The sequence below is a fragment of the Oratosquilla oratoria genome, chromosome 1 (genome assembly GCF_046742065.1).
Source record: "Oratosquilla oratoria isolate Oo_2021 chromosome 1, ASM4674206v1, whole genome shotgun sequence".
Taxonomy (NCBI): Eukaryota; Metazoa; Arthropoda; class Malacostraca; order Stomatopoda; family Squillidae; genus Oratosquilla; species Oratosquilla oratoria.
In genome coordinates this window covers 83,033,748-83,053,404 of record NC_134777.1, presented here as the reverse complement: position 1 = coordinate 83,053,404, position 19,657 = coordinate 83,033,748, and the positions used below count along the sequence as shown (strand labels likewise).

Below are 19,657 nucleotides of genomic sequence, written 5' to 3'. Positions count from 1 at the left end.
CCTTAGAAATGATAACAACAAGCTTCGTCTGAAGAGTAGAGCTTCCGTCACTCACTCTCCATAGCGCGGTTACCCCATCGGCGGTTGTAAAGCCACGATACACCTTCCCGTGAGGAGGTCCACAGAGCCGTTCGTACAGAACGACAAGCTCGCTCGGGGGTAGATGGACCTTATGGGTTCAAGGAGGACGTTGGGGATAAGACCAGTGATTTCAAATCACAATACATTAAAACGAAAAAGTTTTTGTGTATCATATTTAGCCATTATTGACTTTGGAAAGTACTAAAAGCTAATTCCGGTAGAATTGTGTTATGAACACGTAAACTACATAGTTTGGGCCAAGGTCTATATATACCAGGTCTAACCACTTCCGACCGAATTTCGAGGGTGTTGGCGCAGCAGGCCCGTGACATCACCTGGCTGCTCAAAGTGGGGTTCGCACGTCCCATCGCTGTTAGTTGTAGCTGGTTTGTTGCATGGACATGTTGCTGCCTCCGCTCGCACCGCTCCACGCAATTAGTTATATTCTGACAATGAAGATCTATATATATATATATATATATATATATATATATATATATATATATATATATATATATATATATACCGGTGTATATATAGATCTTGACAATATGGCTTATTATGCCATTAAAGGTTGTGGCTGAGACCAAAGAGGAATTAAGCCAAATGTTAATTTCCATCGTTTCCCTGCAAATACACACACACGCACATGTGAACGTGTACACATATAAGCACACACGACGATATCTCCCCTTCCCGTAAAATACAAGTATATAAACACACACACACACACACACACACACACACACACACACACACACACACACACACATATATATATATATATATATATATATATATATATATATATATATATATATATATACATACATACATGTGAACGTGTACAAATATAAGCACACACGACGGTATCTCCCCTTTCCGTAAAATACAAATATATAAATACACACACACGTCCCCAATCTTAGACGATACGGTGGCGTGGTTGGTAGAGACTCAAGCTTCTTTAATGAACGTATTGACGGTACCTGGTTCGAATTCCACCTAGTATTGATTTTTTTTTTCAGTATCGCTGCGCTTCGAGTCGTTACTCCAACTCTCGTGGGCGGGAAGTTGGGGATGTGTTTACGTGTAAGTTCATAGATAGGACATACGAGCTCTGAACTCTCTTCCGGGAGGGAAATGGCTGTCGATCACGTGTCCAACACGTGATCCAAAAGACCAAGATGAATCACACATATACACACACATGTGAACATGTACACATATAAGCACACACGACGATATCTCTCCTTCCCGTAAAATACAAGTATATAAACACACACACACACACACACAGACACACACACACACACACATGCACACACATATGTGAACGTGTACACATATAAGCACACACGACGATATCTCCCCTTCCCGCAAAATACAAGTATATAAATACACACACACACATACGCACACACACACATGTGAACGTGTACACATATAAGCACACACGACGATATCTCCCCTTCCCGTAAAATACAAGTATATAAATACACACACACATACACACACGCACGCACACAAACACACACATGTGAACGTGTACACCTTCCCGTAAAATACAAGTATATAAATGCATACACACACACATACACACACACACACACACACACACACACACACACACTCAGCTTGCCAAGATTGTCCGACAAACACAGTGATTCACTGAATAAGTTTGAACAGGACCTAATGCTACACCCACGTCACCGTCACTTCCTCCCACCTAACACCACAACCACCCGCCATGCAACTCGGCATTCTAACAAAATCAAGCCCATCAGAGCGCCGAGGACTGACCGATACAAGAACAGTGCCATTCCATCCATTGTCCGCACAATAAACTCATTATAAATTTTAGACTAAGCATATCACTCTTATAATTACTATATTACTCATAAAAGTGCTCAATTGTATTATTGTCAGTGTATCACTGCTATCTCAATAAACCTATTATTATTATTATTATTATTATTATTATTTATTATTATTATTACACACACACACACACACACACACACACACACACACACACACACACACACACACACACACACACACACACACTGATAATAGCAATGAGCTAGAGAGAGAGATAACGGTGGGGGGGGGGTAAATATAATAATTCCAGTCTTCCTTAGCGTTTCACAGTTCTCTTCAGTGTTTCACAGAGAGAAAACGGAAGCAGCCATATGACGTCAGAAGCTGCGCATAACGGCTCAAACGGTTAGACCTGGTGTATATAGATCTTGGTTTGGGCATTGAGGGTTACGTCCGACTGAGGCAGGCAGGGAGGAGGAAGATGAGAAGGCAACGTCAGGCACGAAACGTGTAGGGATGCTCAGTAGCAGTACTGCCATTCTACGGAAATTCGTCTGCCGAATGGATTGACATGTCACACCACGAAAGTCACGAGACAGCGGAAATATTTCCGTAATATGTGTGTGTGTGTGTGTGTGTGTGTGTGTGTGTGTGTGTGTGTGTGTGTGTGTGTGTGTGTGTGTGTGTGTGTGTGTGTGTGTGTGTGTGTGTGTGTGTGTGTGTGTGTGTGTGTGTGTGTGTGTGTGTGTGTGTGTTTGCCTATTTTATGAATGAAACTAGCAATAAATGAAGAGTAATGTTATCAAAGTTGTCAATTTAAGCCGTATCCTTGTTTTACTTGTGAATTTAACGTCTTGTCACTGTCAGACAACAGAAGCTATGCCTGGAATATTTGCCAGCAGAAACTGTCAGAACAGATCCAGATATATTTGCTGTTTCACTGGATTTCTGCAGCATGAAGCATTTTGAGGTGTCACATATTATTACACTGGCCTGTGTTTAATTTTTTTTTCCAAAGGTCAAAGGCTTTTCAACTGATTTACGATAAATTTCCCATGCTGATTTAAAAAATATTAAATTTCTTTGGCCAGGCCTGGTTTCTAAGATATGCTCAGTTTCTATTATGAAATATTTTTCCAATATAGTGCTATCATCCAAGCGTTTATGAATTAGGTTTCACACCTGGTCATGGGTAACCTAAATTAACGCGTTTCTTTGGTCTTTTCAAGTCTGAATTTGCATTATTGCATTATAATGGGTTGTAAATGCAAGAGCTATCTTAATAGGTTTTGCTACATCTGCGGATATGTCGTTCTTCCAGACAGTAAAACAAAAATCACATATTTTGTGACGAAGTCATATCATTCTTACTTTGGAGTCAAACTAGGAGTCAGGATAAGCCATTTGTTCTTCATATCTGCTGTAAAATATGTGTGGAAAACTTACGGGATTGGAGGAATAAGAAAAAGAAGGTTATGTCATTTGGTGTCCCAATGGTGTGGAGGGAAGAGAAAGATCATATCACCGACTGCTACTTCTGTATGACAAATCTAAAAGGCATCATTCGCAAGAACAAGCACCATGTTCAATACCCTGATGTTCTTTCTACCATAAAACCAGTCCCCTATGGCTCCTATCTTTCTGTTCCTGAACCTAATGTCACCATGGAATCTGGTTCTGATCACGAATCTTGTGAAACGACAGATACAACAAGTCAGAAGAGGACGACGGACCAGTGCCACTGACACAAGCCGAACTGAACGATCTGACAAGGAGTCTGCTCAGCTATTGGGTTCACGTCTTCGAGAGAAACGTCTTCTGGTACCAGGGACAACATTCTATTGGTATCGAGACCGCGAGAGAGAAATTAGAAAATACTTCACGTTTGATGAAACGCATTTACTGGTCTACTGCAATAATATTTCTGACCTGATTCAATTATTGGGTCTGAAATGTGATACCATGGAATGGAGTCTTTTCATTGACTCTTCTAACAGAAGTTTCAAGGAAGTTTTTCTGAATAATGGAAATAAATTTTCATCGATTCCTGTTGGGCATTCAGATGAAATGAAAGAAACCCACAACAGCATGGACCGTCTGTTATCTGCTCTCAACTTCAAGGAACACAAATGGTTGATCTGTGGAGATCTTAAAGTCGTTGGACTCACCCTTGGACTTCGAGGTTAATACACAAAGTATCCATGCTTTATCTACTTGTGGGACAACCAAGCTGACGACCAGCATTATGTCAGACAAGACAGGGATTAGAACCTGGGTCACACAACGTTTTGTCCCACCCTCTGGTTGGGCTGCGTAAGATATTGCTTCCACCCCTACATAATGAAGAACTTCATAAAGTCATTGGACAGGGAAGGTGGAGGATTTGCTTTCCTCCGTCAGAAGTTTCCACGAGTAAACACGGAGAAACTTAAGGCAGGTGTATTTGATGGTCCTCAGATAAGGGAGCTCATCAAGGACACTAGTTATGATGAAGCATTGAATCCTGTTAAACTCTCTACCTGGCTGCCCTTAAGTCAAGGTTGACTATCAAGGTTGATGGGATGTCAACTTTCTGGCTGACTACTGCTGGTGCCTGAAGATGGATGTGCTGTGCTCAGCACAAACGGAATTCCCTGAAGAGACCATTCATCCATATTTTTATTTTATTTGATTTACTCTTGGTATTTAGGAGAAATGTTCTGTTAAACTGTGAATAAATCTGTAAAAAAAAAAAATTGCTGTTGTGTGCTTCATTCGCCTACAAATATAGGAATTTCTGGCGTGTGGTTATATTTTAAAAAGAATATCTGATTAGGTATAAAGAGCATAATTTTTGGATTCAGAGCAAAAAATGGCCTAGAATCTAGTATTATATGTTAGACCTTGAAAACAGCGCACACCAGTGTTATCAAAAGGTACTACATCTTATATTATGTGACCATTATCCCGTATTACTACGACTATATTAAGATTATCGTTATTTCATATGTTTGATACATACTCTGACGTTAGGAAACGAGGTGAGAACGTATCGTACACATACTGTACATTTTTCAGATATGCCATCCATTAATCATATTTTTCAAGACCCCTAGCGGAATATAATCTACCACCATTTGTGAACAAATATTCCCTGTATATGGAACATTAAATGGTGTCTGTAGTTTTAAATCGCTCATTTACAAGAGAGTCTGCTTACTTGTAGGCTTCCATGTAATTTTCTTAAACATATGAATCATAAATAAAAACGGCGGAAATATTACGTCAATACCAGCTACGGAATAGTGGTAGCAGTGCTCAGTAGTATCTTAGCTGGAGCGTGTCATTAGGTGGTTAGCAAAATCACCTGTTAAACAGTAACTTTCACGCATCGTAGCCTATCGTTGCCAATTCCTCTTTACGCTACCTGCATGTAGACTAGAATAGTCAGAACATGTGTGAATACGTGTGGTGTTGGTGCAGAACTACGTGTTATTTGATGAATGACGGTAAGTACGTGGTGCCGTGTCGTGTCGTAGATAAGTAGTAACTTTGATTCCCGTGTGTCTTTGGGGATTCTTTTTTATGCCGTACCTTGACTTCTTTACTTATATGATGCCTACGCATCTATGATTTCTGGTACTTTTATTCATGAGAATGTCATGTCTATTTTATTTTATTTTTTCGATGTTTACTGATATTTTTAGTTATGTGAATGTGTAGCTTGTTTTATTGACATTGTATACTAGCCAATTTGTGTTGCCTTGAATTATCAATATATGTGGCCAAAGAGAATTTCATGTTTCTATTCACACCTACAATCTTTGTTGTTGCCTCTTGGCTCAGCGTATTCTGGGGTTTGTGTTTGAATGACATTGTCCTGAGCCGAAGGAGCCCGGGGTGTTCATTTCCATTAGATACATTTTGTTTACACAATATTCTTTAAGTTTTCAGGTTATTATTTTGAAGTTGAAACTTATGTTGCATATGACTAAAGATTTGTGTATTTCGTAACATTCTGAACGAGTAAATTTTAAAATTCGGAATTTCTATTCCTTTAAGTTTACCTATGATTTTTCAATGAAAAATAATGAATATATTGAATAGAAAAAATAAAACATAATGCAATTAAGACCTGGAATGATAATTGTGAAATAATACCCATTTTAAAATTTTCAAGTATATTCAAACTTAAGTGTTCTGGGATTTTTGTTTTTGTGTTTTCTCAGAATCAGAAATTAAAATTGGAAAAAATAATCTGTTTCATAACTTTATCATAACTTTAGATGCCTATTTCCTGCATACATAAAACTTGGTACACATCTTACAAAAGTATTGTCCATCTAGCTCTGAAAAAAAAAAAACTGTTGCTGCATCTCAATTTTCATGAAAACTTCTTGTGCAGGTAGTAGGGTTAATGGCTGGCAGGGTCGCTGGATAGGGTGAGTTTTCAACCTGTGTACTTTGTCTGGTTTCTTGAGCCCTTGCTGCTCTTTCCATCATCCTCTTATATGCTCTAGACCTCTTACTCATCCTATTTGGTGATACTAGATAGCACAACTGCTTATGTGAAAGGTCTTGTTTATCTGTTGTAATCTTGAGTTTACATTTTCTTATACGCTTAGATATAACAGAAAATGTAAAGGGAAGACTAGCGTAAACATGAAAATGTCGTAAAATATAGAAGCAAAAAAAGAAGAAAAAAAAAATAAAAGAGTAGCTAATTTCAAATATTCAAAGGGACCGAATTTGATGCACATAAAACCTATCGAAAGTTTGATAGATTTGAAGATGAAAAAAAAAAACGTTTTTTTCACTTTCATTAGAGAATCTGTTCCAGATAATATATTCATTTTTCACATCTCATGACTACACTTGAAGTAAATATATCCTGCAATATGGTTCAATGTATCACATATCTGCTAGTAACGTAATACATAGTTTGGGAGCAATGACCAATAGGGTTATGATTATTATAGGTGTCCTCATGGCAGTTACAAACTGGCTATTTAACATTAACAACATCCCATGAACTTGTTGCATTATCTAAGTGACAAATATCATATTATTATATACTATTGCGTTATTGAAAGAATTTTGAGAGTCTGTTTCTTGTTAAAGATCCCAGTTGTTTTCTTAGCAGTGATTTTACAGGAAGAGACATCTCCATGCAATCCCTCCTCCCGTGATATAGTTCAAAACAACTTTGGCAATTGTCCTCTGATCTTCATGCTGGTCTCATTCATCAGCTTACATGCAGATACCAAAAGAACTTTTCCCCCTAATAAGGGAGTGGCCTTGTCAGAGCATATGCCTACATCACACCGGTCTATCCCAGTCCCATCCAAAAACTCATTCTTAGCCTCCCTCCCACTGCCCGCGTCATAGGCAACGCAACAACACGGTGCACTGCCACAGCAGGACCCCAGCAGCCTAAGATGATTTACTCCTACCGCTTCATTACACGGAGACACCCCCTCCACTTATACACTGCTATTTTCATTCGCTGTAGTTTCGTTGTTCATGCCCTCTTGCTGGGTATGTTAACTGTAGTAATAATATTAAAAACATTGACAGAGGTGTTACCAATAGTGTTAATCTCAGTTGCTCGAGGACTTTTGAATCCTTCCTTAAAATTTACCAACTGATCTTTAACCAGCTTTGGTAAACAGTAAACCTAGATATTTTTCTATAATATTAATTAGTTAAAAATTCATTATTTATCAATTTTGTACAATATACATGTACATAAAATTTTAAAGTACGCAGTTCCTATAGCAAGCATATATTTCAATGTGTTTATATTACAAAATTAAGGCTATGAAAAATGTAAATGTTCAAATCATTAGCTTTTGGACCTTAGGGTAGAACTTGATGATTCTAATTTCCATTGATGTGGGTAGTCACCACATCTCGGTAAATGGAATCGACCTTAGGTGAAGGATTAAGGAAAGTTTGAACCTTTTCTAGCCTTATCATTCAAACGTGAACGTGAACGTGTTTTGCATTTAGTCCCAGCGGAGCTAGCCGATTTAGGGACTGGCTTTTAGTTTTTGAGTGGCTTGATGAAAATGCGTGTTGTTATCGGGGAGTGCAATTAGCGTGTAACACTCGCGTGTGTGGGTGTATACCTGAGTTGTATTTACGCAGATGCGTGTGTGGGTGTGGGCGGGTGCTTATATCAGTCCTCCAACTGGGGAGGAGTAGGCGAGTTTGGCCGCGAGGACAAGGAGGTCAGCATTGGGGGAGTCGTCTGCCCTGAGGCGGTCGAGAGCCGTGGTGTGGTTGCCGAGGGTTTCGCGTAGTGGCCGGAAGTGGGCTTCCATCACGGGGCACGTGAGGAGGCAGTGCTGGAAGGAGATTTCCGCGCCACAGGTGCAGCGTGAAGCAGTATATTGGGTGCGCCAGTGATTTACCCGTATCCTGCTAATTGTTGCTGCAATGTGCGGAGGCAGGGAGGAGAAGGTGGGCGGGGTCGGTCCGAGGCAGGTCTTAAGGGGCCATCCTTTGGCAGCAGCGGTAGAGTGGTATTCCAGCTTCCAAAGGTCCCAGGCAGGAAGGTCAAGCTTCCGGAAAATGTCATTTTCTGAGGGCTGGAGTGAGATGACGCCGTCTTCAGGTGATGAAGTACCTAGCTTGGCAGCATTGTCTGCCATCTCATTTTTATGGAGGCCCACATTTAAGGGGATTCACCAATACAATACAAAATACAAAATAGGGGGATAGATAGTTGGAAGCAGGGTGTAAGGAGAAGGGAGGGAGGGGCGTGTTAGTTGAAGACGTCAGTATAGAAAATGAAGGAAATTATTCACCAATACAAATACAAAAAGGGGGGATAGATAGTTGGAAGCAGGGTGTAATTAGGAGGGAGGGGGGCGTGTTAGTACAAGACGTCAGTATAGAAAATGAAGGAAGTGGAACAGAGAGAGTGGGGCAGACCCACTTGCATGGTTTCTTGCCGATTGGTTACTAGGACGTATTGAGGTTGACCAGGGGGTACGTTCGGATTTTTTTTTTTTTTTTTTTTTTTTAATATGCATGTTTTGTTTTTACCTTTACAAGCACCTGACTTACGCCAGGGGTGCTTGGCCTTCGGCAAGATCCGCTACGCGGGTCGCTCACTTCGCTCGCAGTGCGCTCCGCGCATCTTTTTTTTTTTTTTTTTTTTATTCCGATTGCTTTATTTATCTGAATCAGCCTTATCATCTATCTTCACACGCCTTATAGGTTCATCTTCTGTCTCATCACCTTCTCTTTTCCTCTTGGGTGCCAACCATCTTCCCTCTTGAGTAGGCTCCTCACCCGATGCCTCCAACAACTTATTTACAGCCTCGTTGATATTGTCAAGTTTATGTTCAAGTTTACGTTGCAAATTTACAGCCTCGTTGATATTGTCAAGTTTATGTCCAAGTTTACGTTGCATAGCCTCTATTTCTTCTTTTACAGTACTTTCAGGGGTTGTCGGTTTCTCATCTTCTTCACTGTCATAAGTGTAGTCTGGGAGTACCATATCGATTGTCTCTTTCTCCGATATTGGAGGGATTATTACCATGGACTGATCAGGTTCTTCTTCTGCTATCGCTGCGTCGTCCGAGTGTTCGGTCACCACCTTTGATTGCTGTTCGGGCTCTACTGGCACATCTTGGGCAAAGAATAACTCTTTATATACTACGTTGGTAGGCAGTCTTCGACATTCACTGTCTTTAACCTTCTTCCACCCAGTATAGTAGTATAGTGAATCCCAACTCGTAACACGGGAACACGCAACGTACAATTGTCCATGTGCGAAGCGCTGGGTACCATCTAGTAAAAGTCCACATTTTTCAAATGTTTGCCCTTCCGACTTGTTAATTGTCATGGCAAAACTCAACTTGACAGGGAACTGCTTGCGCTTGAAGGGGATACTTGAATCCGTGGACTCGAGTGTTATCCTGGGGATTACGGTCTGTTCTCCTGAATACGTTCCCCCTAGAATCTTGCCAACGATAGTGTTCTTTTCAAAGTTGGTGACCATCAATCGCGTACCATTACACAACTTGGGAGGAGTAATGTTTCTCATAACCATTACCACGCAACCAACCTTAACCCGCAATTTATGCAAAGGGATAGAAGGGGTGTCTATGGCATTTAAAACAGAGGTCTGTATATCCGAACCTATTTCAATCGGAGTATCAATACTTAGGAATGTTTTCTCCCTTCCTTCAAACATGTCATACACAATGTCGTTGGTTGCGTCTACGTCGTTATTTGTAGGGCTTACTATCACCCTACTCTCCAAAAAACGTTCGTTAAGAACATTATCGGAGAGACCCCGTAAACTTGACCAATTAATTCTTCCCGACTCCGAGTCATTATTCCGAATTTGTTTGGTAGTTTAATAGGGCCACTATGTCCCTGCCCCAACAACAATAAGGATCGTGCAAATTTCTTGTTTTCTTGGTCTGTAGTTTTCAGCCTCACATTTTCGGTAAGTTCGATTTTGATAAGGTCTTCCCAAAAGCCACTTGACTTGATGCAATACCCAAGTTCGTCATCCTTTCCACCACCTCGAATGATAGGTAAGATTTGCCTGAAGTCCCCAGCACACACAAACACTATTCCTCCCATGAAAGCGTCGTTACCGGTTATGTCTCTCAAAGTGATATCCAATGACTCCAAAGTGTTCTTGTTTGCCATAACAACTTCATCCCAGACTATCAATGATGTCATATTCATAAGCTGTGCTAAATCGGTATTCTTCTTGATGCCACATGTTCTCACTTCATTGTATTCCATTAGGGGTATCTTGAACATGTTATGAGCTGTTCTACCACCGTGCAAAACAGTAGCAGCAATCCCAGAAGAAGCTACAGCCAAAGCTATCTTCCCCATGGAACGGACAGAGTCCAATAAAGTGTTAAGCACAAATGACTTACCGGTGCCATCTGGAGCATTCAAAAACACCCCATTATTCATGCTCTTATTAGCGTTCTTTATCCTTAACATTATGACATCGTAACAATGCCCCTGTTTAATGTCCATGATAGTCAACTTATCGTTAACTTCCTTCAAGAGTTTTTCTTTGTTGTACGACCGTTCCCGGCGAATGACGTTGCTCGACTTTTCCCGGTTTCTACTCTTGGGCAGCCCATACTCTGTGATATCTTTTCCTCCACAGTTCCAAACGTGTTCCTGTATATCGTCAAAAGCATCGAGATAAATCTCATCGTTATAGTCTTTCAAACCGGACTGATGAAGGAAATCACTTGAAAAAAGGTCCTTAATCTCACTCCAAATCGTAGACTGATCCTCCAAATCTGAAAACACCAACATACTCGCGAATGTTTCTCGAAGCTTTTTTCGATCATTTGTGTGATTGATGATTTCCAATACAGTTTGCCGCCAAGTCTCTTCGTCATTTATGAGACCCATAGCTTTAACCGTCTCTCGGTACGTGTCGTACCTACGACCCTCGTGAGTTCTGAGAGCTTCAAATGAAGTAGGGCCCTTTATATGCGTCAGCAGTAACCTCATATAGAATAATTCTATAGTCTTGGTGTTAACCGCCCTTATGCGACCCAATGTTGTCCGACATGTCTTCCGCTCTCGCCAAATTTTCAATTTTTTATCCCAAAGGAAATGGTTACCTGGTGGTAATAAAGCTCAGCTGTGAACTTATTTTGCGTACAAAGTTGAAAAAAACACAGTGAGTTGTGCATCTATGTTCGATTTTTTGTTTAGGGATTCGGTACTATCCGAATCCTCGTAAAAGACCTCGTTTTCTCCCTCCAAATGAAGATCTAGTGACAGCACTGCTGGGCTATTTTTATGTATCGGGAACCTAAATATCTTCCAAGTAGCCTCATTCGCATTAACGAAACGGGTCTCCTGGTAATTCTTTACCTCGTTCACCGTTTCCTCACCCTCTTTAGTGTAAAGGATACGATCACACTCCACGTTAATGTGAGCATCAAAGAGTAGGCAAAGATAAGCATTGTAGGGCACAACCCACGAATTTTCGATAGTGACGTCCTTCCCCTTGACTTTCTTAACAATAGAGTTTCCTCCTTGACCTATTGATCTTCTTTTATACAGAGGGTATTCGTTGTTACCAAATAGGAGTTCTTCCCTGCAAACTTTTGGGAAACCCTTACCACAGGTGTCACCTTTACTGTTTTTGCCCTGACAACAGGGTTGTTGCTCATTGAAACCCTTGCAAGGACCGTGAATCATATTACGTGTTACAATATCGTGTAACCTGGGCTCCTTTTCAGGATCCGGTATCTCTGCTGATATGATTTCATCAACCAACGATGCAGTTACACGTTTTTCATCCACAACAAAATGTGTGCATGAGGAAGCCCTCGTTTCTGCCACTCGATACTGTATAAGTGAGCCTTAAAACCACCGAAAACCCTTTTCTTCACCAACTCATCTATGAGGGCATCTATTTTCATCTTGAACACCCTACTCACTAAATCTGGCCTGTCTTGAATCTGATTGTATATGGCATCGTCGCCTACGCTGGTAGCGCTAACAGCATCTTTCAACTCTTCCCAGTGAGGGTTCATCGTCAACGTAATGAAGAAATCCGGAGAACCGTACGTTGTAACGTACGTTAGTGCATCTTGCTGACGCTGCTTCATGTACCTTGGTCCTCCCACGAAAGTGGGAGGTATTATCACCCTTTGACCCACGTTCTTCCCCGAGTCTGCAGCCAAAATATCGGAACGTTCTTTTCGCATTGTACTCTGGTTAAACTCTATGAACGATAACCGCAACGACTCAACCTTCACATAGTTGTCGACCACGAATTGCTGGAATAACCTTCGCATCTTTGTCAAGTAGTTAAAGCTACCTTCACGTTCCATATAAAGAGATGAGTAGTACATGCAAGGGCTAAGGGTGTCGTACGTTTTCGCTAAGGTGGCTTCTAATTGCTGTTCGAACGAAGGTGGTTCATCACTCTCTTTATTGTCACATTTCCCTATTTTTAACTTCTTATTTTTCTTGAATTGATGACTATAGCCAAGATCCCCGTTAGGGAACAATAGTGGATACTGGAAACTATCATAAAAGAAATTCGTGTGATGGACAAAACACGTTCTATACTTTGAACCCTCTTTTATTGAACTGATGATTATACGCACTGGATCTTTTGCAGGGTCCAACTTGACTATCGCCCCCATTTCAACAGAAGCTGTCGGGAGGTGATAGACTCCCTTATGTTCCCGGGTTTGTACACCCTCAGCTGACTTTAACGTGATTGACACGTTTGGCACACTATCATACTTCTTCATGTGAGCCTCAATCAACCCCTTTGAAGTCTCAAGCTCTTGGAGCAAACCGGATAGGCAACTGTTGTGTTCAGCCATATAATCGTAGAAGAGTGTGACTATGGACTGGTTTTCTGTTATTTCCTTTTGTTCTCTTTTTCTACGGTTTACTGTTTGTTTGGAGACTTTCTCATCCGGCTTTCGTGTTACACGGACAGTTCTAATCTTTAATTGTTGGTCTCTGTCATAATAAAAGTATAGGTCCAAATACGAATCATCTTTTCTCCGTTCCGGCGCCCCTGGAAACGGTGAAGATTGATTTATTTTCTGAGCATCCAACGTGGACAACCTATGATATATCCTACCCTGAATCTTGTAAGACATCACTGACTCTGCTGCATTTTCCAACTTTTTGAAAGTCGAGAAAGACGTAAATGAGAACATATTATTCAACCCCATTAAATTATTGAAAAAACGTTTAGAGAACGGCGACTTTCCCTTGTACAGATCTTTGAGTTCCTTATCCTTTATCTCGGTTGGTACAGTGAGTGGCGTCTGCCCCTGGTTACAACATATTGTCTGGAGCTCATTTTTCCACAGCAGCGCATTGCATATTTTACACTTTCTACCCCCCAAAACCTCTATATAATTTAGTTTCACTTCTTTGTCTGCTTCGCGTAACGATCCCTTCACATTCTCATGCGCACGCCCACGCGGATTACTTTCCTCAGCTGTCTTCTTTTTGGCGATTACTGTACGTTGGTTCCTCATTTCAGTGAGAACACGGTTTTCCTGCCCTGTGTAGTCCTTCAATTCCTTTGGTGAACACTCCGACCCACCCATCCGCTTCTTTTGTTGGGAGATGTATTCCGATTCATTATTTTTCATTTTTTCTAACATTGTTTTCCGCAGCTTATTATCCACTTCATTCTTTTCCGCTTGTAACCGTTTTTTCTCTTTTTGGATCATTTTCAGGTCTCTTCTCAACTCTACTTTCCTTTGTTCCCTCTTCTTTTCTTGCTGGCGCCTCACATTCTTCATAGCAAACACGTTTTTCGGGCGTTTCTTTTAAATGTCTTGAACCTACGCTCTAAATAGTACAACTGGTATTGCCTGTGTCCTCTTCCACCATTACCACAAAAATTTGTGTAGCCTGCGTAATAGTGCTTCTTGAAATTTTCTACAACCTCGGAAGAAATATCCCCGCCATACGGTTCCAGGTCATCTATTGTACTATCACTGTACTCGTATGTTGGGGAATTGCGTAACATCTCGTTGAAACTAAGGACTATACGTTGGAATTGTTGTATAGATTGCTCCGCGACGCATGTCGTAGATGGCCGGTTTTTACACTTTTCGTAATATTCGGGGTGGCATTTCTTATGTCAATAGTGGATTTGTCAATCTTTTTTTGTTTTGTCACCCAAGCCCAGAAATGTCGCTGTCGCCTTTTCATGGCGGCTTCACTATCACGGAGTTCTTTGACCTTTTCATCGTAAAAAGAAGGAATTTTTTTCACAGTGCTCTTTCCGTAACAAACCTTTTAAAGACGCTGGCATATTGATCTCCATCTTACTGATTTTCTTTTCATCCGCAACCCACTTCCAATAATGCATATTACGTCTTTTCAACCGAGCTGCTACGGGCAGAGGCATTGTGTCCAACGTCCAACCTTGACCACGATTGGGGTACTTTCTTTTAAATGTCTTGAACCTACGCTCTAAATAGTACAACTGGTATTGCCTGTGTCCTCTTCCACCATTACCACAAAAAAAAAATTGTAGCCTGCGTAATAGTGCTTCTTGAAATTTTCTACAACCTCGGAAGAAATACGAACACCAAGAACTTCGAGATCTTCGAGACCTTCCAGAAGTTCGAGACCTTCCAGAACTTCGAGACCTTCCAGACCTTCGAGAACTTCGGCACTTTCGAGAACTTCGGCACTTTCGAGAGCTTCGGCACCTTCGAGAACTTCGTCACCTTCGAGAACTTCGACACCTTCGAGAACTTCGGCACCTTCGAGAACTTCGGCACCTTCGAAAACTTCGGCACCTTCGACAACTTCGACGCCTTCGGGAACTTCGACGCCTTCGAGAACTTCGGCGCCTTCGCGAACTTCGGCGCCTTCGAGAACTTTGGCACCTTCGAGAACTTCGGCACCTTCGAGAACTCCGGCACCTTCGACAATTTCGGCACTTTCGAGAACTTCGAGAACCTCGACACCTTCGAGAACTTCGGCACCTTCGAGAACTTCGACACCTTCGAGAACTTCGGCAGCTTCGAGAACTTCGACACCATGGCTTAAGATGATCGTTCTTTACTCAACGATGATCGTCCACGGCTCAACGATGATCGTCCATTGCAAAACGATGATCGTTCAGGGCTCAACGATGATCGTCCATGACTCAACGATGAGCGTCCATGGCCTAACGATGATCGTCCACGGCTCAACGATGATCGTCCACGGCTCAACGATGATCGTCCACGGCTCAACGATAATCATTCTTGACTCAACAACGTCCATGGCTCAACAATGATCGTTCTTGACTCAACGATGATCGTCCACGGCTCAACGATGATCGTCCATTGCTCAACGATGATCGTCCATTGCTCAACGATCATCATCCACGGCTCAACGATGATCGTCCACGGCCCAACGATGATCGTCAATGGTTCAACGATGATCGTCCATGGCTCAACGATGATCGTCCACGGCTCAACGATGATCGTCCATGGCTCAACGATGATCGTTCTTGACCACGATTGGGGTACAACCGCACATGAAAAATCCCTTATACCGGGCACGTCCACAAAAACTTGAATCGTCATCTGGGCACGGTTTCGAAAGAGTTTATTTTTAATAGTTAGATATAGGTTATTGAATTTCAAGGGGTATTAGTGATTTATTCACTTACAAGGGGGGTGTGTGGAGTTACTCTGTCGTTACATGCATATTGTTTTGATAACAAGTGTGATTTGTAACCGGCTGCTCTGGGAGTTTGTGATGTTATCTATTTATTTATCTATTTGGTAATCATTATTGCTCTTTTGGCGTTCTCCTTTAGAAATTTATTTGATGGTGGTTATTGATGTAATTACATTGCACGTAATATTTTTTTTTTGCAAACATACATATGTGTATTCAATGTAGATACACCACTCATATATTCATGTAATTATAATTATATACATGATAGTATATATGACAGTTATGATTCTGATATAAGCTTTGATTTTATTGATTATCTTAATATTACGAAAAGCAAAGATGACCTGCGCCCGTCCGCCATTACAGTAAATATATTAACGTTTTGAACAGAGTAAGCAAATAATATTATGTATCAATACATTTTACTTGATAATGGTCATTCTCGTATGTAACATAATATTTGTAATATACAATTTTAATTATAATTTACATACATAATGATTTGAGGAAGATTAACAATTTTATTTATAACAATGCTATGTGCATTAAGGGGACACATCAGCAGTGGCGACGTGCTGCCACAACATATTTGTGCTATGTGGTTCACAGGTACAAGCCACCAGTTTAGGGGCAGGATAGATAAGATGGGGGAGAGGTAGGGAGGGGGTAATTCGGGGTTTAGTGGAAGGAAAGAGTGAAATGGAAGGAAGTAAGAGTTATGATAGATGTGGGGCAGACCCACTTGCTCGGTTAGTTTATAGTTTTTTGGACTTTTAGCCACCAGTTCTCCCAAGGGCGCATCGACATATGTTATCTTTACATGTTATTGCAAATCTTTAATGTTGAACAATAGAAATAAGTCAGCTTATCTGGAATATTAGTGTCTACTTTCAGTATACGAGGCCGTACCAATCATTAGATTTCATTTATAAATTTTGCACTCAAAGTGCAAAGTTACAACTATCTTTTTAAACCTAAATCTAGAGGGGTTTAGGAGAGATATAGGCGGATATATACAATAATTTTTTGAGGTAGGGGGAGGGTAGAAAAATAGAATAAAAGAAAACAGAAAAATAAATAAAGAAGGGGGAAGCCCCCCCCCCCCCCAATTAGGAAATATGTTGACTCCCTCCTGCAAATTCTTCCAATGGTTATGGATGCGTAATGTTCACATGTGTTCTCAAGCTGAATACAAAATGTTACGCAGCTACGGCAAATGACGTACATTGATCACTCCTGTAGCTAGAAGTGTTGCCCCGTACCGGGAGATGCAGAGTTACCTTGTAGTTAAGCACATTGCCGCCAGGATTTGAACTCGCGCTACATCAGCTTAAAGTTCAGCGCTCCTTCGAGCTAATAACCGGTTTCCAAATGAGCGGCGTAAACTCCACACCTTCCGGTATGGGACAACACTTCTAACCCCACTTGTAATCAGTGTATGTCCTCCTCTGCAAGTGTATTAAGTTGCGTAACAGCTTGTTTTCAGTCTGTATGTAGCCTGCAAATGCTTGTAAACTTTATGTTTCCATACGGCCACTATACTGAAACAACTGAAAGGAATTAGAGAGGGGATCCAACATACCTCCCATTTCCCTCCCAGATCCCTGCATCAGTTAAAGAGGACAGAGGAAATCTTAACAGAAAAATTGAGAGTAAAAACGGGACGACGCCCTCTAAATTAGTCTTTGTTCTTTCTTCCTTTCTTTCTTTCTTTTTTTCTTTCTTTCTTTCCTCCCTTACTTCCTTCTTTCCTTCCGTCCTTCCTTACTTCCTTCTTTCCTTCCTTCCTTCCTTCCTTCCTTATTTCCTTCCTTCCTAACTTCCTTCTTTCCTTCCTTACTTCCTAGACGAAGATTTTCAACTCCTTCGTTCTAAGTATTTTTGTATTGAAGTGAGTGGGCAATTTGTTGGAAAAAAACACATCTACTCTTCTTCATGGCAGCCAAAAAATCGTAAACATGTTTTCGCCAACAAATCTTGCTCCACTTAAGAAAAAAATCATGAAAATTATACATGACAAAACATGTAAAAGCAGCAAAGATTTTGGTGAAAACTTGTAAATGCTGATGGTTTTGTGACTGTCATGCCAAGGAATATAAACAAAGACCAAACTACCAAAATTTAAAGAGTATTACTGAATTTGGAACAAACCAAAAATATACCCTGCCCAATGAAATATTAATTTGAATATCGTTTTTAGCGCAGAAGACCCTACCAGCCCAGAGCATTTGAGAGGAAAAGACATGAGGTACCAGATAGGAGAAAAGCCTTATTCTTCATGGTTAATGAGTTTACCCAGAACACAAGATCACTATCGCCTCCAACTGTAATAGACCAGCTCGAAAGGTAAAACAATTAATCGTTGCCTCGATTTTCACAAAGTGGAAAACCCGCGCAGCCGCCCTCTGCAGTGGTCCTCGTAACCTCCCACAAATCTTTCTGGGAAAAAAACTTTGGACTGTTGTCGGTGTTGTATCAATGTGGGACTCTTTCTATGCCACAGAGGAGAGCAGTAGCCGGTTGTCAGCTTTCCACATGTGAGAAAGGGTAAGTAATATAGCTGAAGCTGTTAGATATAAGGCCTAGTCCGGAGATAGAGTGTCAGCCCCTAATGGAGGTGAGGGGGTTGGTGGGTTTTGGGCAGCTTTGCAGGACCACCACACGTAGGTACCCATCATTGGTTCCACGATATATCCACATATAAAACGAAAATCTATGCAAGTCAGTTTGGTTGACCCTGTATACATCAGCGATGTTGTCTCTCTCTCTCTCTTTGTTCAGCACACGGCTTCGATTGTAACATTACCCAGGGCCGGCAACCGATTCATCCCGGCTAGACCTACGTATTCTGGGGCGTCGTACCCTTAGGTCCTTGGGCCCGGATCCTCCAAGTGAGAGACAGACACAGCCACAGACACAAACACAGACACACACCCACATACGACTCGGTAACGCGGTTGGTAGAGTCGCAGACTGTCACTACGGCGGTCCGGGTTCGAATCCTGCCCAGGGCTGAAAATAATTTCAGTATCGCTGCACTTCGAGTCGTTACTTCAACTCTCGTGGGCGGGGAGTTGGGGTTGTTTGTGCGTGTAAGGTCAAAGCACTACCCATAGATCGGTCATACGAGCACTGAGCTCTCTTTCGGGAGGGAAATAGCTGTCGATCACGAGCCCAACACGTAATCCAAAGACTAAGGTGAATAACTAACACACACACACACACACACACACACACACACACATATATATATATATATATATATATATATATATATATATATATATATATATATATATACAACACTGACTGGGTCCCAGTGAATAGATTTACATTTATCATCCACAATTCACTTTAATTCTACGCCATCAACATCGAGAATCTCGAGCACAAATTTCTACATGTATGTCTCCTCGAGTTTCTCGACGTTGATGGCTTAGAATTAAAGTAAATTGGGGTTGGCACACACACACACACACACACACACACACACACACACACACACACACACACACACACACACACACACACATATATATATATATATATATATATATATATATATATATATATATTTGAAGAGAAAAAA

General features: G+C 41.1%; 1 protein-coding gene across 1 annotated transcript; it reads left to right on the top strand.

Moving 5' to 3' along the window:
- Positions 1-935: 935 nt before the first annotated feature.
- Positions 936-18,408, top strand: LOC143018386 (uncharacterized). The gene is made up of 2 exons (XM_076173775.1): positions 936-5,393; positions 18,269-18,408. Exon 1 carries the CDS (start codon positions 3,532-3,534, stop codon positions 4,090-4,092), a length of 561 nt encoding a protein of 186 aa, XP_076029890.1. The 5' UTR covers positions 936-3,531; the 3' UTR covers positions 4,093-5,393; positions 18,269-18,408.
- The last annotated feature ends 1,249 nt before the right edge of the window (positions 18,409-19,657 follow it).

Bases quoted from the DNA above. Each gene is read 5' to 3' on its own strand.
- LOC143018386 (XM_076173775.1), top strand. From the start codon at position 3,532: ATGGCTCCTATCTTTCTGTTCCTGAACCTAATGTCACCATGGAATCTG.